The sequence below is a fragment of the Hypomesus transpacificus genome, chromosome 22 (genome assembly GCF_021917145.1).
Source record: "Hypomesus transpacificus isolate Combined female chromosome 22, fHypTra1, whole genome shotgun sequence".
Classification (NCBI taxonomy): Eukaryota; Metazoa; Chordata; class Actinopteri; order Osmeriformes; family Osmeridae; genus Hypomesus; species Hypomesus transpacificus.
Window position 1 is genome coordinate 10,620,366 of NC_061081.1, and position 22,151 is coordinate 10,642,516.

The 22,151-nt window shown below is 50.0% G+C and overlaps 1 protein-coding gene across 1 annotated transcript; it reads left to right on the plus strand.

The window, feature by feature from the left end:
* Window positions 1-931: 931 nt before the first annotated feature.
* si:dkey-92j12.5 (multiple PDZ domain protein) lies at window positions 932-22,065 on the plus strand. The gene is given in 44 exon segments (XM_047045321.1): window positions 932-1,020; window positions 1,358-1,530; window positions 2,054-2,216; window positions 2,364-2,491; window positions 3,353-3,475; window positions 3,606-3,800; window positions 3,925-4,027; window positions 4,276-4,367; window positions 4,533-4,740; window positions 4,938-5,018; window positions 5,336-5,415; window positions 5,586-5,732; window positions 6,143-6,322; window positions 6,478-6,639; window positions 7,055-7,264; window positions 7,857-7,997; window positions 9,411-9,531; window positions 11,392-11,590; window positions 12,843-12,926; window positions 14,025-14,222; window positions 14,454-14,634; window positions 14,747-14,857; window positions 15,023-15,082; window positions 15,386-15,457; window positions 15,692-15,797; window positions 16,062-16,285; window positions 16,494-16,585; window positions 16,719-16,794; window positions 16,905-16,973; window positions 17,150-17,242; window positions 17,372-17,446; window positions 17,556-17,715; window positions 17,812-17,990; window positions 18,103-18,186; window positions 18,375-18,568; window positions 18,758-18,905; window positions 19,104-19,184; window positions 19,310-19,391; window positions 19,541-19,581; window positions 20,584-20,706; window positions 20,971-21,075; window positions 21,173-21,279; window positions 21,377-21,500; window positions 21,746-22,065. Coding segments are annotated over 44 exon segments (5,538 nt in total). The 5' UTR covers window positions 932-1,004; the 3' UTR covers window positions 21,893-22,065.
* Window positions 22,066-22,151: the final 86 nt, after the last annotated feature.

The following is a 22,151-nucleotide window of genomic DNA, read 5'->3' on the forward strand; positions in this document are numbered from 1 at the left end:
CGCTTGTAAACCTTAACGATAGTCCGCCATTATTTTATGGAAACCATACGGAAAGAACGGTGAGACTTGCCGGTGACAATGAGTTCGCCGGGGACCTGTTGATAGTCTTCTTAATGTAGCCCCACTACCGACGCTGCAATGGAGGTAAAATAACGGTGGCATCGGTGTTGGACACCTTCAGTGGAGTCGAACATTTCTCTATGAAATAGCAATTCGTTTTTATTTTCAAACGAGTACATCCAAATCGTTGATATTTGAATTTTCGAGTAGGCCTACTCTGAATTGATTCAAAAGTAGGCTATCATTCGATCCTGTCTTACTTGGAAACTACTACTGCCACTTTTAGGATACTGTAGAACATAATGTAGCCTACTTTGTCAACGTCGTGACAAATATTGCCAACAACAGCTTGCTGTGATTTAAACTGGAAGTGTTGGGCTATAGCTGGAATCTTTAGTTGACATATGCCAGCGTCAATTATCCTAATTTGTTGTGCTTGTTTACTGCGTACAAGACCGGCAATTCAACACACCAACTTGTCCTCATGTATTTTGGATACCCAACTCAAAATGGTGGTGAGACCGTATGTCAACCTTAATCACCGTTCCCCTTAAAGCCATTTGAAGATGAAGTCTAAATCCTTCGATAAGAGCCTTACTTGACTCTGGAGACACCTCCAAACTAGCCAGTCTGTTACTGTCTTCAGTTAGCTTATATGGTCATGCAGTGAAACTAGACATATTGTACAGTGCTGTAGCCTATTACATAAATTGAAAGGGGTACATAGATAAATAGATTAAGCAGAAACGCTCTGCTGAACATGATTTTCCAGACCTCAATGGAGAGCATATAGCAGCTTAGACACAGGAAGAGGACTTGAGTCACATCAATGAAGGTGGATCCCCCAACATTGCAGGTCTCAGACATCAATGCGAGCCACTGACAGGCATGGGAGAGAGGATCGCTGAATATTTCCCTGAGGAAGAGAAGAACAGGACGGATCAATGATGGAAACCCTGGGTAAGGCTTTAACCATAGGCTTGTCTCGGATTAAGAATCAACGTTGCGCTCCAATACCATAAAGCAATTTGTAAAAGTAAAGCCTGGAGACTTTATGTGTTGGGACAGGGTTGCCCTAGGACTTGATCTGCATTCAAAACAATACAGCCTAGTCTAACATTAGTACTCGATCATTAACACTCAAATTCACATTTCTAGTTTCATAATTCTAGTTTCTGAGTCGCTGTCAGTTAGCGCTCATGGGAAGGCACCAAGCTTTAGGACTAGACCTTCTCCCCCACGGGGGGGGGTGTGTTGTTGTCTTGTCAACAGCCTTGTTGTGCTGTTCCCCTCCCAGACATGCAGCGAGCCCTGCAGGCGGTGGAGCGGCTGCAGGCCAAGCTGAAGGAGAGAGGGGAGACCCCCACACGGGAGAAGCTGGCCCTGCTGAAGACCGTGCTGCAGAGCCCTCTCTTCCACCACATCTTCACCATGCAGCAGACCCAGCTGCCTCTGGGAACACAGGTGTGTGTGTGTCAGAGGCATAGTGCACAGTATCGAGAGGATAACAAAATTGAACTAATCATGTATTCACTCTCAGTTTATATAAACTTGTCCCCTCCTCACCAAGAGCATGAAAAGGTGTAACTTTGCTACATTGTTTTGTTTGGGCTTTTTCTAAGGTTGTTCTGCATCCGTTGTGTATCGAGGCATGGGTGCATTTTCATATTAAATCATAGACCTGAAATATGGAACAGAAGACATATTTAGAAATATATTCTTTTGGTTAAAGTTCTGACTATTCTAGTCATAAGTGGGAACGGAATTCCTCTCCATAACTGAAAAGGTTAGAATGTTTTCCCCATCCCTTTTTCCTCCCTGCCATTTTCTCTCTCCTTCTTTTCCTTCTTCCTCTTATCTTTCATGGTGCCCCTTTCCTCCTCCTCCCTGTGTCTCTCCCTGCCCCCACCTCCACATGCCCTCCTCTTCTCTTCCTGTCCTGGTTCTCTACTCCCCCATCCCTCCCTCCCTCCTACCCTCCCTCCTTACGCAGGTCAACCGGATCACCAAGTCGGCGTCCTTGAACAGCGGCCTGTGCCAGGGCATGGCTCTGAACCTGCGAACTCTGAGTCACAGTGACTCCTACACTTGGGCCCAGCAGAACCACAGCCCCAACCTCACCTGCACCAGCAGGTCCCTCCAGCGCGGCGGCGTCAGCGGCAGTTTCTCCTCGGTGACCAACACGTACCTGGAGTCCCAACACGCCAGAGACCAAGCGGAGCTCACACACTCCGTGTCTGAGGTGATTATTCACCCAGAAGGATTCGGCATTGGCGAAACCTTTCAGTTGTAACAAGCCGCAGTGACCTCTGTATGATTATCGTTATTCTTTTCATTTATTCAATTGGTTTTATCTTTCCAGTTCTGCACCCCGCCGCGAATATCCCGTACCTTATCGATGGGGAGAAACCTGTCAGCTATTGCTAATGAGGTGAGGTCCTCATTAGGAGGAACCTTTGACCCTTACCCCCGCCGCTCATCTTGTTAAAACCGCTATTTCCCCTACCTACCTCCCATCCCCCCTCCCTTCACAATCCTTGTTAAATCTCTCCACCATACCTTCCAACAACTGCTAAGGAAGAATTCGAGTGGCACTGTGTAGATCTGAATAGTCAAGGGATATGGTTTTAATACAATTTATTAGACTATACAATTACATATATGTTTAAACAAAGCTTTGCTGATCAGTCTCAATGAAGGAGGTGCCATCCACACAGATCGTTCGCAGGAGTGATGGCGAACCATCACACATGCACTGCCTTATATAAACTTAAGATCAAATGGCATTCCATGAGGTCAATCAATCAATGAAGCAAACTCTGTGATTGGCTAACTCAACTTAGTGACAGCTTGAAACAATACCAAGTGTCCAGTGTGTCCCAAAGTTCTTTGATGTCACAGCTCTCTCCAGAGCAGTAGATAATAAAGCCACAGGGGTTGACCAGTCAAATGGTCAACTGTCCTTTGTGTGACCATCTTCAAACAATACTTTTAATTAACACAAACAATGAAACAGGACACAGTCCTTCTAGCCAAAGTTCAGAGCAACTGTCTCATTGACCCCTTACAGTAACCAGAGGACAGAAGGCCATATAAAATGCTTCACCCATCCCCCAGGGCAAGCTGCCCACAGAGCTATCAGCACCTCACATTCCTTTGAACTCAACTTAATTATCTTCCCTTCCTGTCTCTTACCCATGAACATAGAAGATTATAGATTTCATACACATACATCTATGCATATGACCAAAATTTCCACTACACAACCCATCCCCCCTCCCCCCTATTTCAGAGGCGGCACGTGGAGATGATCGCGCTGGAGAACGACGGGCAGGGTCTGGGCTTTGGCATCGTGGGAGGGAGGAGGACGGGGGTCATGGTGAAGACCATCCTCCCCTCAGGAGCCGCCGGCCAGGTACGGCTACGCACGCCCACGTCCACCCTCACTGTGTCCCTACCCGTCAAAGAAGCACCACACCTCCCTCCGCTGTAGGTCAACTCCACGTCCCCAAACCAACACACACAAAACCACCCCTCGCCTGCAGGACAAGCGGCTGCGCAGCGGCGACCAGCTGCTCCGCATCGGGGACGAGGACCTGGAGGGCATGGGTACCGAGCAGGTGGCGCAGGTGCTGCGCAACGCCGGCAACCGGGTCAAGCTGCTCATCGCCAGGAACATCGCCACGGGCACCGACCACTCCACGCCGACCCTCAGCCTGCAGCAGGAGACGGACTCGGAGGTGCCTGTTTGGGTGCGAGGAGTAGAGTGTGTGTAACGTGGCTGTAGCAGTCTGTAGGTAGCAGTACATGATCGTAGAGTGTAAATAAGGTCATGTTTTACTGGATGTGGTCCCCTTGTTGCAGGTGGGTGAAATAGAGGAGGATTATGAGTTTGATGTCCAGTTTAAAAAGAACAGCCTGGGACTGGGAATCACCATCACTGCTTGTCAAGGGTACCTCAACTCAGGTAGGGCGCAACATTTAACACTTAACATGTACTGGAGATAAGGATATTTTTTGACAGTTAGCTAAGTTAGTTTAGGAAACACAAGGACTTAGTTAGGATGTAGTTAGGAGTGGAAGGGAAAGCTTTTCACGTCAATTCAAATCAGGGTAGACCCTGCTTTCTAAATGAGTTGGTGTTTTTGTTTGTTGTTTCATTGTGAGTCTACTGTTAGTGAAAGATCTGTGTGTGTGTGTGTGTTTCCATCCCAGTGACCCCAGGCGGGGTGGTAGTGAAGAGTATAGTGAAGGGCAGCACTGTGGACCAGGATGGACGCATCCACATAGGAGACAGGATCTTAACTGTGAGTGATGTTCTCCATGACAGGAAGGGCGGGGACGACAATATTGCCAACGTCTTACAGACTGTTTTAGAATTTTATTTCAAATGCTTAAGGTTTTTTATATTGGATTCTTGTTAATGGGTAATATCAAAGCCACACTCATCTTCCCTCCCTCCCTCCCTCCAGGTGGACGGGGTGAACCTGCAGGGCTGCAGCGAGCAGAAGGCCCTGGAGGTGTTGAGGAAGACCGGCCCCAAGGTGCGCCTGCATCTGGCCCGGACGCCCCTCCGCCTGAAGGACCTGCTCTCCCCGCCCCCGCCACGCCCGGCCCTCCGCCACGCTCACAGCTGCCGGGAGCCCCCCCTCCGGAGGCTTAACCAGATCCAAGAGACAGGTATGGGGGCCAGACTGCATGGGGCCTGTGTGTGTGTGTGGAGAGGGAGGAAGGGTGTGGGGGGTCTTCAGTGTTTTGTGATCATCCTCACACATCTGACACTTAGTATCACATACTGTGTTGATTTGACGGAAATTCCTTCAAGCTCCCAATGGGGTGTGTGTGTGTGCGTTCACGTGTGTCCCCTCGGATCACAGGAACCGTTCTCTCCTTGCTCGAGATCGCCAAGAGAGCTGCCTATGCCTGCGTCCCAGAGCATCCCCAGGAGTCCAGAGATGGTGAGCCCCAACACTCGCCCCGCCGTGACATCGTTAGGCGGGATTTCCAGCCGGCTCCCGCTCAGCGCTTACTCCAGCAAAGTGTTTTTATTCAACTCTGCTGATTTCGAATGATCTTTCTCTCTTCCTCTCTCTCTTTCTCAGCGCAGGGTATTTATAGCTGCTTGGACTTGATTAGAGACTTCGGTTAATTGGCTCTGATCGCTTCAAGGCTTAGATGTGCAGCTTTTGAGGAGGCAGTGTGGGGAAAGATGGGGTGTGTGTGTGTGTGTGTGTGTGAAGACAGCAGGCTGATAGTGTGCCGGCATGTTTCTCAGCAGTGAAGCTCACCCAGGCAGAGGAGGAGGATCTGAGGAGGAGGTGGCAGCGCGCCCTCGGACCCAGATACCAAGTCGTGGTGTGTTTCCTCACTTGTAACCCGTCTGAAAGGAATCTTTCCCTCTTTCTCGCTGTTAGATCCTCAGTCGCTCACATTTCAAATGAAGTGTGCACAGAACTGCCATGTAGATGGCAGACTGCACCATTTGAGGTTTCTCAACTGTCAACTACCCCCCCCCCCCCTCCCAGGTGTGCCAGCTGGAGAGATTCAGTGAGACCAGTGGCCTGGGCATCAGCCTGGAGGCCAGGGCAGGCCACCACTACCTCTGCTCTGTGCTGCCTGAGGGCCCTGTGGGCCAGGGAGGCAAAATCTACGCCGGGGACAAGATCCTGGAGGTGATCCATCCATCCATGCGTCACTCGTGGAGATGTTTAGGGGGATTTGCATGACTTCATCATCAGAAATTCATGGATTGCATCCTGTAATCCTTACAGGATTCCTCAAACATCCTGACATTCATGTGTGCACTTAGCATATGCTTTGATCGAAAGCGATGTTTCTATCGGATCATCGATTCAAAATGAAAAGCAGCTGCTGACCCTCCTCGTGTTTGATCGGCACGTGCGGCCCCCGGTGTGTCTCTGTCCCCCCGGTGTGTCTCTGTCCCCCCGGTGTGTGTCTGTCCCCCTGGTGTGTCTCTGTCCCCCCGGTGTGTCTCTGTCCCCCCGGTGTGTCTCTGTCCCCCCGGTGTGTCTCTGTCCCCCCGGTGTGTCTCTGTCCCCCCGGTGTGTGTCTCTGTCCCCAGGTGAACGGGATCCCTCTGGTCGGGGAGACCCACAGGGAGGTGGTGAGCATCCTGAGGGAGATGCCAGTGTGTGTGTGTATGGTGTGCTGTCGCCTCGTGCCCCCCCCGCCCATCTACAGCGACGACGACGAAGACTTCCACCTCAGCCTCAAAGAGCTGCTGGCTGAGTTCAACGACAAGGTAGAAGGATGAGATGGAGGGAGTAAGGGATGAAGGCAGGAGAGGGAGGGAGGGTTAGGGTATAGAGAAGAAAAACGATTAAGTAAAAAGTAAAGAATGAGTGTGTTTCACACTGATCTACCCGGCATGTCCTTCTTTCTTCTCCGCCTGCGCAGTTGGACCATGGCTGCTGTATTCTTCCTGGTGTAGCTCAGGATTGTGTGAAACGTAGTTTGCCCCCGGTGTCGCCCCCCCTGGCCATGTGGGAGAGAGACGCACAAGTGGTGCAGCTGCAGAAAGGAGAAGCAGGCCTGGGCTTCAGCATCCTGGACTACCAGGTGAGATCACATGGATCATCGGAACCCCAGCGCCATGCCCTACCTCCTATGAACCTGGAAGATTGGAGAGGATTATGTGTAATCTGATGTGCCATAGCTTCCAGATGGCTTCTGAATAACTGGTTAGCACAGAATTTCCAGTTCGAAATACAAAGAGGATGATAGGTCTAAGCGGTAGATTTGAGACTAGATGTAGATTTGGACTGGACGGTGGAATTCTGTGATGAAAAGCCTTGAGATACTTCCTCAGTTAATGGGCCCAGTGGAACAACGACCCCACACTTCAGTGCACTATATAAAATGTCCTTCTCCATGCATTTATTCCTCAATCCCTCACTCCATCCATCTGTCCATCCTCTGCTTTCCCTTTATATCCATTCCCTCCTCCATCTGTTCATCCTTGTCTCTCCCTCAGGACCCGGAGGACTCTGCGAAGACGGTTCTGGTGATCCGGTCACTGGTTCCTGGGGGCGTAGCCGATATGGACGGCAGCTTGCTGCCCGGCGACCGCCTCATGTTCGTCAACGACACGGACCTGGAGAGCGCCAGTCTGGACCACGCCGTCCAGGTCCTAAAGTCCACCGCCTACGGCACCGTGCACATCGGCGTCACCAAGCCACTGCCGGTAATGTCACCAGTAATGCCTTCTGCATCTCACTGATATGTTAAGTCAGGAAATCACATCATTTATGGGACTTATTAAACTGGGAACCTTTTTGCCTAGTTCTTTTCTAAACTTTCAGAACGGAACACTTAAGTTCTTGTTGATATTGTTGTGTGTCACAAGAAAACCACTGAAGGAAGCATCATGTTGGAACCCCACCAGCCCTCTGTTAATGTGAATCCCCCCGTTGTTGTAGTGGTCATTGTCTAACACCACTCCAACATCATGTCAGAGGATGAGTGGAGTTTGTGTCCACCCACCCTGGTGGTTCCCTCTCTCTGCTCTTGTGTTGTGCACTGTGGCTTGGTAACGAGGAGCCCAGCGTCCGGTTACAAGCCCTCTGAATATTTAATGCTCTCCTGAAGGAACACAATGCTAGACCGCACTAGCAGGGACAGAGGGATAGAGACAGAGAAGGAGTAGGTGTCCTATTCACCTTCACCCTCTTTTTAGTGCGTTAGCATCGACGCTAGCGCATACCAAAACTCACCCGTTCACTTGGGTTTCTGTTTTTCACGTAACTCTCTGACCCCCGTTCAACTTTGCCCCTCAGCTGGACGCGTGCGGCCTGGAGCCCATCCCGGAGAGAGAGACTCCCCCGGTGAGGGACGAGGATGACAGGCCGCCCTCGGCCCAGCTAGCCGCACAGCCGCACGCTAACACCTGGACGTCTGACGAGTGCTACGAGCTAAAGGTACGGTCTCAGATGTCCCCCCCCTCACACACTCCCTCACGGCCCCAGCCATGTTTGTGGTTTGCCCTAGCCTGGTTCCTTTTCTTGAACTCATCTTAATCTTTGACATTTCTTCTGATGGTTTTAAAGCTGGTTCATTTGTCGGGAGAGGGGATTGCAGGCGGTGCATGAAACCGTAACAATTCACCTCACCGTTTTGTTATTTTATCCCCTCAGACAGCTTCTAAGTGGTTTTCTGCTCTGACACCGAAATATGCTTTAATAGGACGGCGACTCTTCATAACACTGAAGACCATGCTCCGTTTCCCACTAAGCACTTGAAAATACAAGGTCTGTGTTTTCTAGCCTGCAAAGCTCTTTCAGATGACGTCATGGCGCCCCTCGCAGGGTTACTGGGGTTTGTGTACAAATGATCTCTGAGTGAGCGTTGGAGGTGTCTCTCTGCGGCTTGATCTTTACTGCCTTGTTTCAGGTGTCCCCAGAGCTTAGCTCCCTGCTGTATCAGTATCACTGGGTCAGGCATGGAGAAAGTGCCCCGTGTCAATGACCGCCTCCTCCATTGTGCGTCAGTCCTGTGCTCCGCTAACCGCTCAAACAGCTCCATGTTCAGCCTTTCACTCCTCTGCCGTCACTTGATTGTAATTATCGTGGCTGCGGATTACTCAGTGGTTTTAAGTAGAGATGTAGGCGGAGGATAGGCCAGGCAGGCATACACACACACACGTTCATGCATGGTTTCCCAAAGCGCGCATACACACACACACAAAGGGGCACGCACACATTCTTTCACACCTATCGCGTCCCACCATGGGAGTTGTTTGAATTCCGCAGCTCGGAAGTCAGCAGAGGCAGGTTCTTGTGAAGGCTGCTGTACTTCTGAAGTACTTCCTGTGTGAACATTTTCAAAGAGGAGCTCTTTCAAGGCCCTCCACAGTGCTCCTCAATGCCCCCTGGAGCCACTTGAGATCCTTATATTCTCTGGTCGGGTTCCATCTCCTAGCTTCTAAGGAGGCCTCTATCGCCAAATCTGGCGGTGCTCGAAAACACCCCTTTCTTCCATGTCTGCTGAATGACATCTGCAAAGCATTTGATTCTTCAAGTTTCAAGTTGACGTCTCACAGGCTGCTGTCGTTTGTTAACCCAGCCCGTGTCGTTTGTTAACCCAGCCCGTGTCGTTTGTTAACCCAGCCCGTGTCGTTTGTTAACCCAGCCCGTGTCGTTTGTTAACCCAGCCCGTGTCGTTTGTTAACCCAGCCCGTGTCGTTCAGGATTTGTCATGTATTGCTGCCAAAGAGCTCGTCCTTTGAGACATTGACCATTTTGATGTTTTATTTCCTATTTGCGCTCCATTCATTCGTTTATTTGTGACTCCCGAAACATTCATGTGTCTGTTTGTGTCTTCTCTCCTGTCAGGAGGAGAAGCCTGGGCAGAGCCACGGCAACATGGAGGTGGCCGATAAGACGCAGGCCCCGCCCCTTCCCAGAAGCAGTTTTGAGAGGACAATAACGGTTGTCCGGGGCAACCGTAGCCTTGGTATGTTAACAGTGTTTTTCATGATGTTGGTGTCTCTGTGTGTGTACATCATTGGCACGGCGATGATGGATGGTTTGGAGGTCACAGATGATTTTTGAGTGTGTGTCCAGGGAGAGAGAAGGGGAAAAGAGAGTGGGGGGGGGGGGCAGGAGAAACAGGTAGGGAAAGAGAGGGAGACAGTGAGAAAGAGAGAGAGAGGAATAACAACCAAGCATGAGCTGGCCTGTACTTTTCATGATGCGTACTATGCAATGTCTGTGGTGGCGTTAGGTTTCCTACTTGTTCATGTAAATGAAACAGAAATAGTTGTGGTATTGTTAGCACGTGCGATTGGAATCCTGTATTTTGAGAGTGGTACTGTATGTGTTTGTTTGACCTTCCTACAACGAATGTACCGTTTGTAAAGTTGCTCCGAGGAGAACAATGAGCTGTGGAATGTAAAATGAGTTGAAATTAGATACTTTCAAACTGAAATTGAGTGGAGTTAAGCTGGAAAATGTTGCACTTTATTTCAAGGGCACTATGCAGTGAAATGACGTATGTGGAAAGAAATTGCCATGGAAGCAAACTGTGCTGGTTGCTAATAGCTACTCTAGCACTGCTACAGTATTACATTATTTTAGGTGTCATATTTTTAGCAGGCTAGTAGAATTCTGTTCTGGTTTTGTACTGTAGTTGGCAAACAAACAGGTTGTATTTTAAATAGTACTGCAGTACTTTATTTATGAATGCTCAGTCAGAATGTCCTTGCTTGAGCATCCACATAGCGTATGAATGGTTAAGGAATTGTGGTTGTTTTCTAGTATTATTTTTGTCTGTTCTAAAGCTGCTTGTTAAAAAAGTTAGTACTTCAAAGTTGAAGCGTTTGGAAAATAACCATACTGTTTTAAAAAGATAAAAAAATTATTTTATGAAAATATGTAGGAAATTTGATGGATTTTAAAGATTGATGATGAGGGAGATTGTTTTGCCTTGAGAGAATCCCCCAGTCCTCTCTGTACTGTAGTCTCTCTATAAACGTTGTACAGTAGGTGTGTATAAGACTACTACTCTGTAGTTCAAATTCTTGGCTGTTTTTCTAAATGAGTTTGATATGGGTATTGTAAGCAGAGATCTTGTTAATGGAATTAGATTATTTGTTTGCTATTCCATCACGGTTCTTGTCCTTCATGTGCCCACAGTAAAGTCATGGTTGTGCTGTACTTGCATTTGTCCAAACATTTCTCTCTTTAGCTTCTGTCAAGTGTCTCTTAAGAGCGTCTGCAGCCGGAAAACCCATTGTATTCCATGCACTATGATTGTATTGTAATTTGAATGTAACAAGAAACCGCAATAAAGCCTCCATTTGACCAAAATAATTCTAAAGCCCCTTTGAAAGTCATTTCTTTTACCAACATCAAATTCTGTACGACCATAGTGTTGTGGTGCTGTGTTGTGGCGTGTGTTGGAATGCAGACCTGAGTCAAATACTGGACCATCAGACACTTTAGGTGCTTTCTATATTCCAAGCAAATGATTACGCTTATTTTTACTTGACCCAGGTCTGCTTTAGTATGTCTGAGTTCTTAGTATTCACACACCTGTTTCCTGTCGTACATAAAGATCCCCAAGTACGTGTGTGTGTGCAGCTGTAATCTTCCTCGTGCCCTGATTAACCTGAGAGTGAGGGGCCCTGCAGCCTGTTTGTGTGGAAGGACGTGCTGGCATTTGCCCAACTCTGCCTGCTAAACCCTCTAGTCACCTGTACCCTTAATGTGTGTGTGCGTGAACTGTGTGTGTGTGTATATGCGTGCCTGAGCTGCTGTGTATGTATATAATGTGTGTGTGTGTGGACACACGTGTGTGTGTGTGCGCTGGCAGGGCTGACCGTGAGCGCTATAAAGGACGGCTCAGCCATCCTGGTGCGCAGCGTGGTCCAGGGCGGCTCCATCAGCCAGGACGGCAGGCTGGGGGTGGGGGACAGCATCCTGGCCCTCAACGGGGAAGCCACCACCTGCCTCAACAACGCCAAGGCCAGGGCCATGCTCCGCCAGCACTCTGTCATGGGGCCCCACATGAGGTGAGGAGGGCACGCACGCGTCAGCAAATCAAACGCACCATCACACACCCACTCCAGGCTGACTGTCCCTCTATCCAACCCTTATCTTTCTGTCACATGAAAAAATAACTCCTGTCGAACCGCTTGTTTCCAGTAGAGCAATCCTTGTCTGACAAAGGTTAGTCGTAGGAAAAAGAACTTGACCTCCAAAGAACCCTGCACAAGGTGCGGTGTGGAACGACCCAAAGTTTCCGTCTGAGGGACAAACGTCGAAGCGCTCTTGTTTTTCCTGCATAGTATTCAGCTGGACCAGACTGTTTCTAATGAGCCAGGCGCTTCTTTACCTTTTAGATCTTCTCCACCAGCAGTTGGTGATGAGGGTTACTTTGATGAGTGAGTACGGTTTTTATGTGGTCACACAGACACCGGCTTCCAACTGACCAGCGGTGTCACCGTGTGCATGACTCCCGTGGCATCGTGCCCATCACCGCTGTGCCGTGCATGGCTCTGTCCACATTGTTTGACGTCACTGGAACTCATCCTTTTCATTGTTATTGTACTGTCTGTTAACGAGAATGTCTGTTATTGCCTTTGTTGGACACACGCACACTTCTATCTTTATACAACCTTGGGGGGGGGATCGTTCTCTTGATAGAAAACATGCATGAGAGATTCATACTTGGGATTTACACCTCGGGTGTGGTTCTGAATAATAGTGTTTTTAAGCTCTCTCACACGCCTCTTCACCTCTCACACACACACGGCACACATACACACGGCACACATACACACGGCACACATACACACGGCACACATGTACACACAGTCACTGGATAGAATAACTCAGAGATAGGCTGAGGCATTGTGTTGGCAGCATAACAGAAAGACAAGTCCATTCTGCACGTTAAGTGGTTGTCAGAAGGAACTCAAACCTGCCCTCCGTGATCTCCGTGAGGCCATGCTGTAGCAGTGGAGCACATTCCAACCTCTCTCGCTCTCTCTTCCTCATATTCCTCTCACTCCATTTTCATGTCCCTTAATCCTTGTCTCGCTTGTTTTTCCTCCATTTCTCTCTCTCTTTTATTCACTCACTGAATCACTTACTCTTTCCTTCCTTTCCCGCTATCCTAACTCTCCTGCTCGACCTCTTTCCCTCCCTCCCCCTCCCTGTTCCTCTCTCTCTCTCTCTTTCCCTCCCTCCCCCTCCCTGTTCTTCTCTCTCTCTCTCTCTTTCCCTCCCTCCCCCTCCCTGTCTCTCTCTCTGTCTCTCCAGTGTGACGTATGTCCCAGCTTCTCAGGTGGAAGAGCACCGAGCCCGTCTGGCTCAGGCCCCCCTGGCAGCCATCACAGTGGATGGGCCATCACACTCACCCGTCCCCCCCACACCCTCTCCTGAACCAGCCTGGGCCCCAACACCACACCCTGGACCAGGACTAGCTCTAAGACCGAGACCTCGCCCAGGACCAGACCCTGGACCAGGACTAGCACCAAGACCCAAACCAGGACCAACACCAACACCAAGACCAGGACCAGGACCAGGACCAGGACCAGAACCAGCAATATCCTCAACTCCATCCTCCAACACAAGGTAGAGAGGGGTGGTATTCAAACATATTCAAACTGTATCTGAGCCTGGACCTTTAGACCCAGAAGAGGTTGTTGTTGGACGTCTTTCGGATGCAACAAGCAGTTCCTGCAGTACTTTATGGCTGTTCCTTAAACCCTTATTCTGCTTCTCACCCTGAAGCCTCTGGTGCTGGGCTATTTTTAGCTATCCGTCGATTTCAGTGCTGACTGTCAGTGAAAATGAATACTCTCTCTCTCTCTCCTACTCTCTTTCTCTCCCTCTCTCTTTTTTTCTTTTTCCTCCTAAACCATTTGTTACACCTCCTCCTGGCCCATCCCCCTCTAGCTTCCTGCTGGGTATATATACTGTACCACCATCAGTCACTACAGACCTATTACCTCCACTGCATGGTGGACTAAACGTATTCATGAGAAACGCACACACACACACACCAGCCACCACAGTGTGACATCCCCAGCACAAATGTGTAGTGTTTTTTTATTTCCTTCATTTTTTTGCCGGGACTTTTTTCTTCTCAGAAACACAGAAGTTTGGGCCACATCCTCCCTCTACAGGATTAGAATTGTGCCTTTGTCCCTCTGTCAGCTTGACTCAGCCCCTGACTAAGAGAGGGGGAGCTGTCCATTGAAGCCGACCCAGTCACATCTTTCACACCCTTCCATAATGGGGGAAATATTATTTTTTTCTTCTTCTAATTTCCGCGATTGGATGCGTGAAAGCTTTTATGACATTACGTCGCAGCACTATAGCATCGCTCACCAGTGATGCGACAGTCATATTTTTTGGGGAGGTCGCACGCTGATATCAAGCAACTGCTGCGCTTTGAAGTCCTAACGATTCGCCCTCTTTGCCATCCTCCCGCCACAGGGACGGCTTCCCCAAGCCTCCGCCCCAGGAGCAGAGGAGAGGACATGGAGAGAGCTCAGGGGTGAAGAGCCAGGACAAGGGGGGAGTGCAGGTCAAGGCCAAGGCGCTCGAAGGGAGAGAGGGAGGAAGAGGAGAGGAGCAGGGGGAAGAGGAGGAGGTGCACCGCCCCACCATCCTGTCCTGGAGCGAGCCTCGAAGGTCAGGGAGCCAGGCTCACATGAATCATGTCCGCGTCATTAAAAACCCATTCAGGTGGATGACAAAATCATCCGTCAAGATATTTCTTTCGGTGATGATAGACTGTTAGATTGTATAGTCTAGTACATCCACAGTCTTGAAAGTACTTTGCTGTGTTTTGTTTGTTTGTGTTCATCAGTCAAACCGGGTGACCTTTTGACAGACAATGGGTGCGTTTGTTTTCTACTCCAGGGTGCAGCTGAGGCGCGGGGTGCCAGGCCAGTGTCTGGGCATCGGTATCATGGGGGGTAAGGGGATGGGCAGCAGACTGAGCAGCGGGGAGATGATGAGGGGCATCTTCATCAAACACATCGCCCCTGCCAGCCCCGCCGGGCTCGACCACACCCTCAAGACTGGAGACAGGATACTGGAGGTGAAGGGGCAGGAGTGGACCAGGGAGTGTGTGTGTGGATCTGCATGCGTGAAGAATATTTGAGCTTGCTTTTTTGGGGTGAATTGTGTGCGTGTGTGTGTAACCCCCTCAGGTCGGTGACGTGGACCTGAGAGACGCCAGTCATGAGCAGGCAGTGGAGGCCATCCGCAGAGCTGGAGACTCTGTGGTCTTCCTGGTGCAGACTGGCCACCACAAACCTCAGGTCAGTCCCTCTGTCTTGTAGACACACACCCACACACACTCTGACGCATGTGTATACTCGGATGCACCCGCGCTCTGACTCATGGCTGAAAAAGACAGAAACACACACTCGCACACACTTCTTACGAGCTGTGCACCCCACCCCCACCCCTTTCTCTCCCAACAGTCTCCTGTGCTCTCTAACCACCAGAGACTAGCTACTCACACCAGCTCTCACAACAACAAGGTGGGCTGCTCCTTTCTCATTCTCACCTTCTCTGCTGCATGTTGGTCCTGTTCTAAGTCATGCTAGATCTATACTACCACAAATAGACACCTCACCCAGTAACGTCTCCAGACAACACCTCTCTCCAAACAATATTCTGCATATTGTATATGTTTTCAGTTGTGTATTCTGCGTATTGTGTCTGTGTGAGAATCTAGATGGTGGAATATTGTTTACCTCTAGAATAGGTTGTTGTTCTGTTTGCTCCCGTGTGTGTGCCTGAGTGTCCTGTGTCCTGTGTCTCCCTCCCACCACCTGGACTAGGAACCAGAGACTCACTGTGGCCTGTTCCTTAGTCTCTCCCCCACCAACCCCTTCACTCCCACCCCCTTTAAGGTTTGTACACACTTGCACGCCTGTGTGTGTGTGTGTGTGATGGTCTCTGTGAGGGTGTGTTAAATTGCTTCGTTTTTACTATCCAGTTTATAGCCTCCCCTACATGTTCGATTCCTTTTCTGCTAGCACACTGAGCTAGCTTTCGGGTGTGTTCAGTCCATGCCTGGAGGACCCCTGAGGCATCTAACTCTGCCTGTTCAATAATAAATGACTGTTCCTCCCCTGATACCCTAGCCAACTGCCAATAGGACAGCCAAGAAAAGCCCCACAGCAGCTGCTCCACCAATGGCAGGGGACGACACAGAGGATGACACAGAGGATGAGTTTGGCTACAGTTGGAGTAGGTTGTCACGTCGTGTGATGTTGACCACGTCCCGTCACACGCGCATGAGCAACACTGCCACCACACACACCTGCTCACCGTCACACATCATTCAGTCACTCAGCAGACGCTTTAGTCCAAGAGCAACACAACCACAGTTGTCCAGAGATGGCGAACAAACTGTAAATCCCATTCCACTTCCATCCAGACCAGTTACAAACACACACACTCTCTCACACACACACGCGCGCACCCTAACCCTTTGCACCCCGCCCCCTTCAGAGAAGATGATGCAGAGGTATGGCAGCCTGCCAGGGGAGCTTCACATGATGGAGCTGCAGAGGGGGCGGGGCGCGGCCCGGGGCGAGGCCCGGGGCCTGGGGCTGCACCTGACAGGGAACCGGGACAGCTCCCGCGCCCGCATGAGCGTCTACGTGGCCGGGCTGGACCCCCAGGGGGCGGCGGGAGCCGACGGGCGTCTACGGGTGGGCGACGAGATCCTAGAGGTGAGGAGGGGGGAGGGGGGTTTGGAGATGGGAAGTTCAGGGGGGGATGAGGAAGGAAAGAGATGGGGAGGGGACAGGCGGAGGAAGGAATTAAAGAAGGTGGAGGGTGAAGGATGGTCCGGGGATAACACAAAACAAACTTTCTGCACTTCTTTGTTTGTTCACGGTTAAGAGACAGTACGGCAATTCTTATTCCTATCTGGTGTAGATTAACGGTCAGATCCTGTATGGACGAAGCTACCAGAATGCCTCCTCCATCATCAACAGTGCTCCATCTAAAGTCAAGATCATCTTCATCAGGTACGCCCACACTGGTACCCATCATCCAGCTACTGGATCTACTGAACTACTGTTCTCTACATGACTGCTGCAGTTAGGACGATGTGGATGGAATGGTAAACAATGTGTTTATGTCTCGCGGCTGATTGATCAGGAATCCTGCCGCCTTAAACCAGATGGCAGTGGGACCCACGGGAGACTATGTGGACCTGCTCAACTCCGAGACCAAGGTACACACCCACGCACAAACACAGACACTACACCCAAACATTAAGGTTACTGAAAGGTGCAGGCCAGAAAAATCAATGTTATGTTTTGTAATAGTTTCTCTCTCCCATAGACGGACGTGTCTCCTACCTCAGTCAGTGTCGGCTTGTTCAGAGACGTACATGATGTTGTTTTGGCTCAGGTACTCACACACACACACACACACACACACTCGCTCCCTCACTCAGACACACACACACACACACACACACACTGGCTCACACACACACACACACTAGCTCACACACACAGGCTATGTTTATCTGAGATTGTGTTTGTGGTTGATTTCTAATGAATGTCCCTCACTCTTGGGGAAAGGATCATGTGGGTCTGGGCCTTCTTCTGAGGGAGCAGGAGACCAAGGAAGGAGCCATCGTCAGATCTCTGATACCTCAGAGCACAGCAAGCATGGTACTGCAGGCCCTTTTCTTTCTCTCTATCTGTTAGTCTGTCTATCATAAACACCTCATTTCCTGTCTATCACAAATGTGTTTTGAGTGTGTTGAAATCCAAGTCAGAGGCCATTCTGTCACTTGATAGGACGGCAGGATAAGACCAGGTGACAGGATCCTGGCTGTGGACAACGAGCCTGTGGTGGGACTGGCGTTGGATAAGGTGGGAAGCATTCACACACTCCTCACACAAGCTCACACACATATGCAGAGTGAATCATTCTCTCTCTGTCTCTATTTCTGTCTTTTTCTTCTCTGCCTTTTTCCTCTAGGTCTCTAGTTTACTACGGAAGTCAAAGAGCACAGTCAAGCTCTCAATCAGTTCCTGTCATCATAACCCCCTCTCCTCCTCTTCCTCCAACAACCCCCTCCCCCTGTCCGCCTCCTCCAATCAGACCCTCCCCCTTTCCTCCTCTTCCTCCAACAACCTCCTCCCCCTCTCCTCCAATCACCCCTTCTCCTCTTCCTCCAATCACCCCCTCCCCCTCTCCTCCTCCTCTTCCATCAGCCATCCCATCCCCCTCTCCTCCACGGCTTCATTGGTGAGAAAATCTTCTGCTGGGCGATCTGATTGGCCCGTCGCTGACTCAGCAACCCCTGACCTCCTGAGCTGTCCAATCATACCAGGGTGTGAGACCACCATAGAGATCTGTAAGGGGAGTATTGGACTTGGCCTCAGCATCGTAGGTGGCTATGACACACTGCTGGTAAGTGTGTGTGTGTATTTGTGTGCTTACATGCTAAAAACAGAAGTCTTTGCTAAAAATATTTGACAGGTGAATATTGTTTCAGACAGTGCTTCACTGTTTTGTCCACAAGGGGGCAGTAATTATCCATGAAGTGAATGCTGGGGGGGCAGCTCAGAGGGATGGGAGACTGTGCGCTGGAGACCAGATCCTAGAGGTATAGTCCAACACACAAACACACGCGCACACACTCAAATACAAACTCATATCCAGTTAATTCTATATTGACAGCAGATCCTACACTGGTTCATAACACCACACAGTATCTATCAGGCCAAACTGTATCTGTTCAGAACTCTGAACCTCTTTCTGTCTTTCTACCCCCCCCCCCCCCCCCCCCCCCAGGTGAACGGCATGGACCTGCGGCAGGCCTCCCACGAGGATGCCATCGCGGTGCTGCGGCTGACCCCCCAGCGCCTGCACCTCGTCGTGTTCAGGCACCAGGAGGCCTCCCACGAGGAGGACCTGTGGGACGTCTTCTCCCTGGAGCTCCGACCCCGACCGGGACAGGGCCTGGGCCTCGCCACCGTGGGCAAGAGGTGAGAGGAGGCTGGGGCTCTGGCCGGAGATGGGGCTGAGGCTGTGGCTTGAGTTAGCACAGCTTCTGCGACACATTATGATCCTTGAAATAGGAACACGTTTGTCAGACCACAGCTTAGCAACACAGGTTTAGTATGGAGCAGCATGTGAAGGTGATCTCTTCAGTGAGCGCTCCACGTGTCCCACAGTAATGACACGGGCATCTTCGTCTCGGAGATCTTCCGCGGAGGGCCGGCCGACATGGACGGCAGGCTGTTGCTGGGCGACCAAATCCTGTCAATCAACGGGGAGGACGTGAAAGCGGCGGAGCAGGAACACGTGGGGGGGGTGCTGCAGGTCTGACACACACACAAACTTACACACACTTACACACACACACAACACCAGATCCCTTGGGTTACGTGGTTCCTTACTGACTACGTCACACGTCAAAAAGAAACTCTCTCACTACCTCTGACAGCCTGTTCTGACCTTTGACCTTTGCCTCTTGTGAGACTTCTGACCTCTCCCCTTACTGTGTCTGGGTCCACTCAGAACTGTCGGGGGGTCGTCCAATTAGAGGTGGCTCGCTTCAAACCAGGACTGCACTACTCTCTAGGAAGCCATGTATCTGTGGTAGGTGACCATTTCAACAATGAATCCTGGCAATGTACCTGTACATTTTTGGAATTCTTATTCAGTAAGAAGGTTTTGTACTTGGAATGATAGTGTATGTTTCATTCCGGGCGGTTGTTCTTCAGAGTGGCGACTCGGACAGTTCCACTCTGACTCCATCCAGTGCTGGTGACAGCCTCCCCCGCCAGAGGGAGACAGAGAGCAGAGGTACGCACCCCTGCTAGACACTCACACAACACAACTTGATACCGCAAAGAGTCACAGGAATATTCTGTTGGTATTGTTTTCTTCAAACATAGAAATGTGATTTATGCCAACAGATACTGCCTTGATGCTGACTGTGCTCTCTTTCTCAGGGTTTGTAGGTGGTCAGCCCAGGACAGTGGTCATCCACAAGGTGGGACAGCAGCTTCTGAAGGAATTCACACGTGTCAGAGGATGGCTGGAGTACAGGGTAGTGGCAGCAGATGCTATAGACAGACAGACAAAAACACAAATTATACACCAGTTATACTGTACAGCAGTGGTGTATTAAAACAATACAGTGAAGCGGGTGATGTATTTACAGTGATCACTGCTGTGGTTCCTACCATGTATATAAGTCTGACCTCACTATATTGCTTTATAAATGGCCAGACTGTAATATACAGGGGGGACCACTTTCCTCAGGCCTCCAGGGAAATCTGTTCCCCCTGTGTTCTCAGTGTAAAAGACTGATACATAGATACAACATGTAACAGAGAAGCCCAAACCAGAGTACAATAGAGTTTAGTAGAGTCCTCATTAAGTACTCATCAATGATGCAAACCTAATTGTATTTTTTTTATCAGAACTTTTTTTTTTAAACTTTTTTAATTTCACAAAACTTTAAAAAAACATACACTTATTTACTACATCCACACCAATAATTGTGTCAGCCCCACCATGAAGCAAGCATTTTTGTAATTGTTTATTCTACTTAGTATGTATTCACGTTGAAATTCAGACATTGTTTTGAGCCCATGACTGTATGGATTACTTAGTGTTGCAAATAACCTAGACCCATGTCAAAATGCAAAAACACAAGAACGAACATTTTGTGACAGGTCAAGTTTAATTTGGGACAGTTAATTTTGCACTTTGGGATGCTACTGGGACAGTGAGGAAAAAAGTTAGTTTACATTTACATTTAGCAGATGCTCTTATCCAGGGCGATACAGTAAGAACAGGGACATTCCCCCCAGAGGCAAGTAGGGTGAAGTGCCTTGCCCAAGGATAGAACGTAATTTTGCACAACCGACAATCGAACCAGCAACCTTCTGATTACTAGCCCCATTCCCTAACCGCTCAGCCACCTGACTCCTAATTGCGGGCCCTGTGTGAGGGTGTGACCTTTAACCTTTTCTATGTGTCCATCCAGGGGCCTGGGGACTCTCTGGGCATCAGTGTGGCAGGAGGGACAGGCAGTCCCCATGGCGACGTTCCTCTCTTCATTGCTTCCATTGAGACCACCGGACTGGCCGCCAGGACGCAGAAACTACAGGTGGGGGGGCAGAGGAGGGGGGGGGGGGGGTGACGGGGGGGGTGGGGGGGCAGAGGAGGGGGGGCACCCGGTGGAGGGGGGGGTGGGGGGGCAGAGGAGGGGGGGCACCCGATTTGTAATATCACTTTGTGCTTGTCAGTGTACACGTATGGTGTGTTCACTTCGGCTTTGTGTGGCTTATTGGTGTGTTAGTGTGTTGTGTGTTTTCAGTCAATATCATCCATCAGTCAAATCTAACACTTTGGTGTATGTGTGTGTGTGTAGACTGGAGACAGGATGGTCAGTATTAACGGGGTGCCCACTGAGGCGATGACTCACGTCCATGCAGGAGCCCTGCTGAAGAACACCTGTGGGACCATCACTTTTCAGGTATCATCCCACACAACACACTCTGTTTACCACCTCGCCCCATAGATGGATCCACTCCCCCATCACTGTGTGTGTGTGTGTGTGTGTGTGTGTGAAGGTGGTATCGGGGTCTGGAAGGTGTGGCATGCTGGATCAGAGTGAGGACGTGACTGGCCCCTCATCAGGACTGCCCAGTGGAGTCCCAGCCTGCTCCAACAGCCTCTGGTGGGGGTTCCTCCATTCTGCCATAGCCTGAGCCTAAACTACGACTGGGTTCAGCCCTAATGTGGCTAACAACACTTCCTGCTCCTCTTTTTCTCAGCGCCCGTGTGTATAAAACCATCACCCTGGACAGGGGCTCGTCTGGGCTGGGCTTCAGCATCGTGGGGGGGTTCGGCAGCCCCCATGGAGACCTGCCCATCTATGTCAAAACAGTGTTTGACAAGGTAAGAATACCTGCGGTTTAAACCTGGGCTTTTTACTGAACTGGATCTTGGAAGTGGTCTGTATAACATGATGATGACAACTGGATGTGACTTGTGTATAAAATGTGATTGACTATATCCTGGAAGTGATCTGTTTGACTGTGGTTGATTGGATCCTGGAAGTGATCTGTTTGACTGTGGTTGATTGGATCCTGGAAGTGATCTGTCCAGCATGGTGACAGACTGGTCTGTCATGCTCTCTCCAGGGGGCAGCTCTGGAAGACGGCAGACTGAAGGGCGGCGACCAGATCATTGCCGTCAACGGACACTGTCTGGAGGGCGTGTCGCACGCAGAGGCTGTCGACATTCTGAAGAGAACCAAGGGCACCGTAGTCCTCACCGTGCTCTCCTGAACGCTGTGTCCCGCTTTGATGATGTCATCCGCACATGTGGTAGCGTAGAAGGTAGATGTCAGTCACACAGCTTGTCCCCTGCTCAACAGGCTAAACGTCAACCCATCTGAATGTAGAAGTGCTTCTGACTAGCTTTACAGTAAGTGACTGCAAGCTTACAGTACACACAGCAAAACATCTATACAGACTATACAGACCTTCAGGAAAAATGATGAAAAGTATTGTAAGTACTTAAAAGTTACTTTTAAGTACTTAAAAT